The 11,094-nt window shown below is 33.6% G+C and overlaps 1 protein-coding gene across 1 annotated transcript; it reads left to right on the forward strand.

The window, feature by feature from the left end:
• The first annotated feature begins 810 nt into the window (after nucleotides 1-810).
• LOC119809283 (olfactory receptor 867-like) lies at nucleotides 811-1,779 on the forward strand. Its single transcript, XM_038322139.1, has one exon. The coding sequence runs from the start codon at nucleotides 811-813 to the stop codon at nucleotides 1,777-1,779; it is 969 nt and encodes a 322-aa protein (XP_038178067.1).
• Nucleotides 1,780-11,094: the final 9,315 nt, after the last annotated feature.

Consider the following 11,094-nt stretch of genomic DNA (forward strand, 5'->3'; position numbering starts at 1 on the left):
TGTAGGAAACCTCACTAATTCAAAGTATTGCATTATTTTCAAAGAGGAAACACCCTTGTTGTTTTATATCATAAATACATCATCAATTCCTGCTGCTCCAGAGAACACCATTTTGGTATTCTCAATGATAGTTATGCATGAGAAATTCAAGAAGTCACATAATTTTCTCAAGACTACATAGATGTCAATGGATGAACCAAAATTATGTTAAAGAAATATGACAAAATTTTTAACTTCTAAATCATTGTTAAATATTTACTTTTGAAATTTTGTTATGCACCCAAAATAATTATCATAATAGAGTAGATTAATATTAGTAATAATAATATAAAAATGACAAGTAACATTTTTGAAATATACTGCTTACAAGGCATTTTTAAACAATAAGCATAATAATTGCAACCATCATGATGTTAGAAAACAATTATGGGCTCAGAATGACAAAATCATGAAGATTATAGAGGTAAATTCTCATTCTATTAGGAGAAATAAATTACTGCAGTTATAAAGAAAAAATAATAAGAAAACTTCAAGTGTTTGTAGGGTTTATTAAAAAATAAATTTTCTATATAAGTTTATATCGAAAATTCCATTAATAGCAGTTTTAGAAGTTAAAGAAGAGAGATATTTGACCAAATAAAAAAAGAATGCTTACACATATTTACAAATAGTTACAAAAAATCACTTGGTTAAGTAAATGAGATTTATTGTCATTATGAAAGATATGCTTCCCCAGGCTATTTTGTGACTTGACAGTGGCTATTAGTTGAAAACTCTCCTTATCTTATCTCTAACAGAAACAAAAGTTAAATGGAAACACAGAACTTCACACTAATACCAGAATTTCTCATTGTGGGCCTCTCAGATAATCCTGAACTGCAGCCCATTCTCTTTGGACTGTTTCTGTCTATGTACCTGGTCACCGTGCTTGGGAACCTGCTCATCATCCTGGCTGTCAGTTCTAGCTCCAAACTCTACACTCCCATGTACTTCTTCCTCTCCAACCTGTCTTTTATTGATATCTGTTTCATCTCAACTACAATACCAAAGATGCTGGTGAACATGCACTCACAGAGAAAAGGCATCTCCTACAGAGAATGCCTTACACAAGTATATTTTTTTACTACTTTAGTTGGAATGGATAATTTTTTACTTACTTTGATGGCCTATGATCGCTTTGTAGCTATCTGTCATCCCCTCAACTACACTGTTATCATGAGTCCTTGGGTATGTACCCTTCTGGTCTTGATACTTTGGATCATCATGTTCTGGGTCTCCCTGATTCTTATTCTATTGATGAACGAATTGAACTTCTCCAGAGGAACTGAAATCCAACATTTCTTCTGTGAACTGGCACAAGTTCTCAAGGTAGCCAACTCTGATACTTACGTCAATAATGTTGTTCTGTATGTGCTGACTTCCCTACTAGGTGTGATTCCTATGATAGGAATCTTTATGTCTTATTCACAAATTATCTCAGCCTTATTAAGGATGTCCTCTACTGTGAGTAAGTGCAAAGCCTTTTCCACCTGTGGGTCTCACCTCTCTGTGGTCTCCTTGTTCTATGGGTCAGGACTTGCAGTTTACTTCAGCTCCTCTGTTTCTCATCCTTCTCTGAGAAGAATGATTGCCTCATTGATGTATACTGTGATCAGTCCCATGCTGAACCCATTCATATATTGCCTGAGAAACAAGGATGTAAAGGATGCTCTTGGAGAAATTGTCAACAGAGTTGCCTCTTGTCCATCCCTAATGAGAACTCTAAGACAAAATTTATGAACATACCTATCCTGGGTGGTCTTTTTCTATCATACACCACATGCTTAATTTACACTATTTAGAAATTATTTTTAACTTTTCATTTTTGTATTTTTAACAGAAATTATTTTAATTCCCTATGCATACTGTTTAAAGATTGTATCTGTGCTTTTGGAATTTTTTGATATTTAAATTGTTGTGAATTATGACTCATGAGTTCATATGAGTTCATCCTAAATCATTTTTGGATGGTTATTTTTCTTTACCTTAATTTGATAGTATTCTTGTTTTCCCTAAAGGAAATATGAAAATGCTCACATCAATGCTGTTATCATATGAGTTCTGTTACTATCATTCAACATATGTGATTTCATCCTGAAAACATTGTTGTATTGATTTTTCATTTTCCATTTTTTTTATTTTTGAGATTATAGTTTAATAAAATTCTTTATTTTCTTTTCTTCCCTCCAAAATCTCCCATATACCTCCCTTTATCCTTCAAATTCGTGGTCTCCTTATTAACTAATATTATTACTGCAGGCATATACATATATGTATATACATGTGTATTCCTTATTATAATGATTTCAGCCTAAATAATGTTACTTGTATGTTACATGTATGTATGTATGTATGTATGTATGTATGTATTCAGGGGTAATTATTTTGACACTAGTGTTCTCTTTCCTGGAGAAAACCACCTCTTCTCTGTCCAGGTTTTATCAGTTGTCTACAGTTACAGAAAACTTTGTGTAGTTGAGCATATTTGTGGTGTCATATTTGTTCAGCTCATATTTGGGCAGTCATGCTTGTGAGACTCTATGGGTATAGCTTCTGCTATTTCAAGAAGACACATTCTCATTGTTCCTGATACTTTGACTCTCATAATCTTTCCTTTCCCTCTTCCACAATTTTTATAGCTATATCCATTGGGTCTGGACTCCACATCTGCAATTTTATTGATTGTGGCTTTCTGTAGAAGTGTTTGTTGGTTACAGAGAGAAGTTTCCTTGATTGGAGTGAAGACTTTACTTATTTGTCAGTATAAGGACAAATGTCTCGAGATTGCTGTTAGGGATTTTGCTGGTTTAGTAAATTAGTACTTGTAGATTCTTCTCCAATACCATGGTAGTGAAATATTTTATTCAAGCAACCAACATAGCTGGTGAGCAACCTACACAGTTATGACTTCTATTAACCACATTGATGACCAGCATGTCATGATGACCTTAAGAGTATAAAAGTTGTGCATGTTTCTTTGTAATAGAGTTCACTCTTTGGACCTAACACCTGGCCAACAAGAGGGAAACTATGCCTAGTACTGGAAATCTATCTAACTCTGTAGAACTAGTGTGATCAGAGAATAATCTGAGATTGTGACAGTCTGTAATTTAAGCTGTACAATGAATCTTATATTTACTGTGCTCTTTTATGCAATGATGATTGGGGTTTAAACAGGAAATCTTCATAAAGTTGTTTTGTAAGAAGTTTCATTCCTGTAATTCTCTTTGAAAATTTTGTGTATAGTTTGTTAATATCCTCCTTAGAAACTTGCACCATCACAGAAGACTGATTGTGTCACTACAGTACTCTACTCCCTGCACTGTTATCCAATGGCCAACTCACTTTTTGCTAGAAGTTTTACCAATTATACAGGTTGTGCTTTTCCTTGTCATGAGCTATTCCTTATGTAATCTTAATATGTGGTGATTATATGTCTTTGCAAGTGTTTTCTGTTTTTAAAGGGCTGTTTATTGATAAGTATACATGTACTGTAGGAGAATTATTACTGTTAAACTTAAACCTTTTCCTTTTTAACTAACACCCTTCCCATATACCATGAGAGTCACTTTACTCTGCATGAGGTCTACTACTTAAGATCCACATATAAAATAGTGGATATCATACTGATTATATTATCTGTTTCTCATTTCACAAGACCTGATGATGCAGTGGTTCTTCCATGTTGTTTCAAATGTATTATTTGATTCATGTACCTGCATATTGTTGCCTTAGCCATGTCACGTTTATCTACTACTCATCTTATAATAAACATATAAATCCACACACAGTTAAAATAATTCTGTCAAGATAATGAGATTATACAGATATATTGATGTATTCATTTAATATTCAATAGATAGTCACGTTTAAATGAGACTACCAAATCTTACAGTTTTTCTCATTTTTGAGAAAAACATATGCTGTTTCATATAATTATTTTATTAATTTTTGTTGTCAACAACATTCAAAAATTGCTATATTTGAAAAATATTTGTTTTCTACTATATTTTTGATAATTTTAAAGCATACACTGATATTCTATTGCGCTTTTATAATTAGTGAATTAGTGATGCTGATCACTACATTTTATATATCTTCTCTTTGGTTATCTTCTTTAGAGAATTTTCTGATCAAACCTTTGTTGATTTTAAGTAGATTATTTATTTTCTAACAGTTGGGTTATGTGATTTTTAAATATTTTTATATGGAATTCTTTACTAATAATTGATTTTAAATATTATCTCTCATTTACTTTTCTCTTCTTTTTTGATGAAGTTACCTATAATATTTAAAATTTTACTTTAATGGTTTTATTATATGTTAATAATAGGTAAAGTGGGTTTTATTATTAAAATTTTATGGATGTACAAAATGTATTTCAATTGTTTTTCCCCCATAACCCTTTTTATCTACTCCTGTTAATTTCTTTCTTCTTCCCAACAATCTTCCTTCTTTTATGTCATTTTTGTAACCTGGTAAGTTTCATTAAATTGTTTACAAGAGCATTTGTACCTCACAAATGAGTATCTTACTGAAAATAACTATATTTCTCTCCTCCTTCAGCTGTAGTTTCAGAGAGGGTTGGGTCCCTCTGAGCCTCTCTAGGGTCTATTTCAAGGTTTGACAGGTCTTCATGCCATTAGTCACACCTGCTCTGAGTTCAAGAATGCAATATGGATGTCATGTCTGGAAGCCAGCATTCCACATCACCATTCTCAGTTTTCTCTAGCTTTTACATTTTTTATATCTTCTTTTATAATGTTTTCTGGGGTATAGTTTGGGGGTAGATATTATGGATGTTCCACTTATGGGCAGATGTCCAACCCTAATATGATAAACCTTGACGAAAGGAAGAGAAAGAAAAGAAGAAAAACGGAAAGAAGGAAAGAGAGAGGGAGGGAAGGAGAAATCCATGGCTGGAAAAGTCAGTACTAAGTGGGGAAGCTACTGCTCTTATTTTTTCCCTAAATGAACATTCTGTGCCTGACAAACCATCTTCTAATTGACTAACTTGATGCCCATAGAATTATGCATATGTTATCTATGGTGAGAGAAGTATCTGTTTGGAAGTGGTCAGATGAAACTTCAGAGACACATTAACTGTCAGAAACATGGTGTAGGCTGTTTCCTCCCTCTGCAAATTGTTCGTTTGTGAGTAGAACGTGAGGAAGATGTTACTTTTCTTCACTCTCAGTTTGTGAGTGCTTTTATTGTCTACACTTTTGGTCCATATTCATATACATACAAATTGATCACTTCTATCACTTATCTTCCCACTCATTTCCCAAACCAACAACCACTCAGTAGTTGCCTGAACCAACATCATAGACTATTCTCGTTTTTGTGCTTTTATTACTTTTACACTTAAGTCTGTAATTTATTCTTTCCATATTGTTTTTCATGGTGTGGGTAAATCTAATCTGATTCTTCTGCATGTGGATTTCCTAGTTACCTATCACATTTAGTAGTTAGGTCTTCCTTTCCCTACATGTCCCTGGTATCTTTGTCAAAAAGCTATCAAACAGTCAAATTAATTTATGAGTATATTTCTGGATATACTCTGGATATACAACCAGTGGTATTTGTCACGTTAAATAATTATTAACGTGTATACTTACATAAATGAATTTTGACATTTCTATGCATGTATATCTAACTTACATATTTAGTAATTTGTAATTACATATATAATGAACGTGTCATGTCCCTCTTCCTTTCAATCTTTTCTTACTTGTCTTTTTAATTTGTTCCCTGAGCAGTCTTCCCCTTCACTCATAACCCTGCTTTGAAGTGATTTAATTTTGCAATTTTCTGTCAAGAGCACAGATGTTATTCTTGTCCGTGTGTCTTCCTTATTTTAACTTAAAATAATTATCTCCAATTATATCTATGTTTACGTTCCACCTTTCCATTTCTTTTTATGTCTAATTATCTTCCACTATGCAAATAAATGGCACAATTCTCCTTCTGTTAACATGCTAATGGTAATCTAGGGTGATTTTATATATTGTCTGTTTTGAAGTGTTAGAATAAACATAGTTATACATATCTCTTTGTCTGCTGACTTCATCTCTTTCAGATACATAGCCAGAAATGCTATATATGGTTCCTAGAGAAGTTTTATCTTGAGTTTTTATCTCTCTCTATTTGTGTGTGTGTGTCTGTGTGTGTGAGAGAGAGAGACAGAGACAGAGAAAGAGAAAGAGACAGAGAGACAGAGAAAGTTAGTTTCCTATTATTTTCTTTACTAACAATATTTATTAAGATTCTTTCTTCAGTGTGTAAGATTCATTATCCTGGATATTCTCTTCATTATATTGTTTATTGAAAAATTATTTTCCAAGTCTATATGGTACATTCTTATTTCCTCAGTGTGTGTGGCAAGAGGTCAATCTCTGTTTCTTTCCCTCTCTTTCTTTCTGTGCTGTGTTCATATGCTTGCAGTGGTCAGTGTTGAGTGTTTTCCTCTCTGTATATCTCAGTTTCTGAAACAAGACCTTGCTGACCAGCCAGTCTATCCAAAATAACTAATTCCAGGTTCTGTAAGAGACCATGCCCTTCCAATATTTTTAAATTTATATGTACCGCATAGTAGAAATTCTAAAAAACATGAAGCATCAACCTAGTCTTAAAACTGATATTTATTAATTGTACAGAATATTTAATGATTACATATATATAATGTACTTTGATTAGATTAAGATCACTCTCACTTCCTTAGTATTTCCTCTTGTTTGTACCCCTCATTCTAGACTCCTTTCAACTTTTGTTTGTAAATTTGGCCATTGCAGCACTGTACTTCAACATGTGAGTTATGCAATCTGAATAAAAAGCAAATTACCTACAAGCAACTCCTGTGTTTTCCAGCTTGCTGATTTTAGATTCAATCAGATCCATGTAAGAAATTTCTTATGTCAAACTTTTAACACAAGTGCAGACATTTTAAAAGTATCTTCAAGTTACAAAGACAAAGACAGAGACACAGAGAAGCTTCCAATGTCAGAGCCCCACCCAATCCAAACAAAAAAGGGAAATGAAACTTTTAATGAGTCACACATATGTGTAATTTTCTACTTTACAAAAAAAATGTAGCTTAAGTCTCTGATCTAAACAGTAAGGTTGTATGAAAGAGGCAGGTACTTCAGAGTTTTTCTTATATTCTCTATTCAGAAGAATCTAAGGAGGGTCCTAACCAGCATAAATATTTTAGTGGTAGTTAAAACCTCTGAATTTCTATTTACTGAGTATTCATTCATTTCTTCTCTTAACTGTATGAGCAAGGAACCTCCAACTATACAGAAAAACCAGTATATCAAAACTGTGACTCAGGTAGAAGTTTCTGAGAATAATATATGGAGTTAGAAGCAGGATTTATGTGTCTAGAAGTAAAATGAACTTCCACTTAAAATCAATTGTTAAAATTGTGGGAGAAAGAAAATGAATTAGTTTGTTGATCTGTTAAAAGACTTTACAGGGTAGGTTATAGAACCACCAAAGGCAGACATTGCTTTGTTATAGTTGATATATCAATGTTATAAAAGTTATGATGTTTATATTATAACATTATATAATTATATATTTTGTGACTACATATACCAGCATACACACACACACACACACACACACACACACACACACACACAAGTCAGAGAGCATCATGTATTCAAGAATCATAAGTCCAGTATACAATGGTCATGCAAGTTAATGAGCTTAATTCTCTAGTCACAATAATGAGACTAACTGAATGGAATGAAGGAATATCTACTAATGTATTGCCTGAAAGAAAAGTGTCTCACCAGCACAGACACATACAGGATGAAATCAGATGATGGAAATTAGATATTACAATTAAATATGACAAAAATTGCATAACATATCTGACAAATAGAAGTCAGAAAAGGTTAAATGAACTGCATATTAGTAATACACCAACACATCTATAAGATACATTTTCTTATTTTAAACACATGATAATTTAATTTGCCCCAATTACATAAAACATCAGCTTAAAGGCATAAACAGACAGATAAGCAGCAGCACAAATATATTAGGTCAATTTTATATCCAACTTAGGATTATTAGTTTTGGATTGAATAGGTCATCCAGGTCAAAATATATAGATTTACCTCCAGAGTTAAGTTACTTCATAGAGCAGGGGGACTTGATAGTCATAAACAAAATAGTCCATCAAAAACTGGACTATCAAAAACTCAGAGCAGCCATGGAACTTCCTCTAGAATACTTCTTAATTTATGATATAAAACTAGTATTAACTTGTAAAAATAAATGATTTATGAGATGTAATGAAATCATAATTGAAAAAATTGGCAATAAATTAAAAAGCAGATATAATATCCAAAAATAACAAGGTCAAATAATACACATTTTTATATTAAAGGGTAGGCTGAAGAAATTTGGAGTGATTTTTTAACAAGTATAAGAATTAGGAGAAAATGAAAGTATAAATAGCCAAAATTTGTATAAAACACGGAGGCACGTTTATAACACAAGTTCATAAATGAGTCACTTCATTACAAAATCAGAAAGACTTCAAATGAATAACCTAATATATACTTCATTGTCTTTGTAAAATAAGAATAAAAAATAGGCTGAGGAGTTTCATCCAAACTGGTGAGTTTGTGCTATCCTTGGGCAGACTGTCCTGGAAGAGAACACAGCCCCCCACCCCAGCTCATGCGGGGTTTCTGTGTTCCACTTGACCCTGCCCTGCCCTGCCCCCACGTCTGCCCTTGAGTCTGAGGAGGCCTTGGAATACCAGGTAACCCTGTTTCAGTGCTGAGGGGTTTCATCCAGATGGACAGGAACAGTTCCTGCTCCTGCACTGAGGAGATCCACCCAGAGAGTCAGTCACAGCAGACTGGACCAAGACACCAATACTCTCCTGGCTCCATTTGAAGGAAGAGATGGGCAGGCGCCAATGCAAGAATTCCTCCAACAACCTGAAAGGCAACATGACATCACCAGAAACAAGGGATCACGAAACAAGAAGAATTGAACACCCTAAGCCAGAAGAAATAGAAGAAATGGACTTTAAAAGGAACATTATGAAAATATTAGAGGACCTTAAACAGGAGGTGAAAACTGCCATAAAAAAATAGAGATGACAAAAAAAGGTTGAGGAAATGGATAAATCTCTCAAAGATACCCAAGAAAAACAAGAAAAAGAAGAAAAAGCAATCAAACAGGTAAGGGAAATAGTTCAAGACCTGAAAAATAAAATGGAGGTAATGAAGAAAACACAAACCAAGGGAAAGCTGAATATGGAAAATCTGGGTAAATGAACAGGAACTGCAGAGACAAGTATTTCCAACAGAATACAAGAGATAGAAGAAAGAATCTCAGACACTGAAGATACTACAGAGGAAATAAACTTGCTGATTAAAGAACAAAACAAATCCAACAAATTCTTAACACAAAACATCCAGAAAATCTGGGATACTTTGAAAAGACCAAACCTAAGAATAATAGGGATAGAAGAAGGAGAATAATTACAACTCAAAGGCCCAGAAAATATATTCAACAAAATTATAGAAGAAAACTTTCCCAACCTAAAGAAAGATATTCCTATGAAGGTACAAGAAGACTACAGAACACCATAAGACTGAATCAAAAAAGCACCCCCTCACCATATAATAATCAAAACACAAAACATACAGAATAAAGAACAAATATTAAGAGCTGCAAAGGAAAAAGGTCAAGTAACATATAAAGGGAAACCTATCAAAATTACACCTGACTTCTGAATGGAAACCATGAAAGCCAGAAGGTCTTGAATAGATGTACTGCAGACACTAACAGACATGGATGCAAGCCCAGACTACTATATCCAGCAAAGCTTGCATTCACCATTAGAGACTTAACAGCACACCTGAAAGCTCTAGAAAAAGAAGAAGCAGATTCACCCATGAAGAGTAGAGGACTGGAAATAATCAAACTAGGGGCTGAAATCAACAAAATAGAAGCACAGAAAACAATCCAAAGAATCAATGAAACAAAAAGCTGGTTCCTGGAGAAAATCAACAAGATTGACAAACCCCTAGCCAAATTAATCAAACAGCAGAGAGAAAACACGCAAATTAACAAGATCAGAAATGAAAAGGGGGACAGAACCACAGACACAGAGGAAATTCAGAGAATCATTAGATCTTACTACAAAAGTTGGTATGCTACAAAATTGGAAAATGTGAAAGAAATGGACACATTTTTAGATAAGTACAATATACCAAAATTAAATCAAGACCAGGTGAACAGTTTAAATAGACCTGTAAGTCATGAGGAATTAGAAGCTGTCATCAGAAACCTCCCAACCAAAAAATGCCCTAGACCAGATGGTTTCAATGCAGAATTCTACCAGAACTTCCAAGGGGCACTATTACCTATACTCCTTAATGTGTTTCACAAAATAGAAACAGAAGAGTCATTGCCAAATTCCTTTTATGAAGCTACAGTCACCTGATACCAAAACCACACAAAGACCTAACCAAGAAAGAGAATTACAGAGAAATCTCACTCATGAACATCGATGCAAAAATTCTCAATAAAATACTGGCAAACTGAATCCAAGAACACATCCAAAAAATCTTACATTATGATGAAGTAGGCTTCATCCCAGAAAGGCAGGGCTGGTCCAACATACAAAAATCTATCAATGTAATCCATCCCATAATATAAATAAACTGAAGGAAAAAGCATATTATCATCTCAATAGATGCTGAAAAAGCATTTGACAAAATTCAACACCCCTTTATGATAAAGGTCTTGGAGAAATTAGGGATACAAGGTTCATTCTTAAATACAATAAAAGCAATATACAGCAAGCCGACAGCTAACATTAAATTAAATGGAGAGAAACTCAAAGCCATCCCACTAAAATTAGGAACAAGACAAAACTGTCCACTCTCTCCATACCTCTTCAATATAGTGCTTGAAGTTCTAGCAATAGCAATAAGACAGCATAAGGGGATCAAGGGGATTCGAATTGGAAAGGAAGAAGACAACTTTCATTATTTGCAGATGACATGATAGTGTACA

Source organism: Arvicola amphibius, chromosome 3, assembly GCF_903992535.2.
Source record: "Arvicola amphibius chromosome 3, mArvAmp1.2, whole genome shotgun sequence".
Classification (NCBI taxonomy): Eukaryota; Metazoa; Chordata; class Mammalia; order Rodentia; family Cricetidae; genus Arvicola; species Arvicola amphibius.

What these genes read in the sequence shown, in the direction of transcription:
- LOC119809283 (XM_038322139.1), top strand. Translation starts at nt 811, where the DNA reads ATGGAAACACAGAACTTCACACTAATACCAGAATTTCTCATTGTGGGC.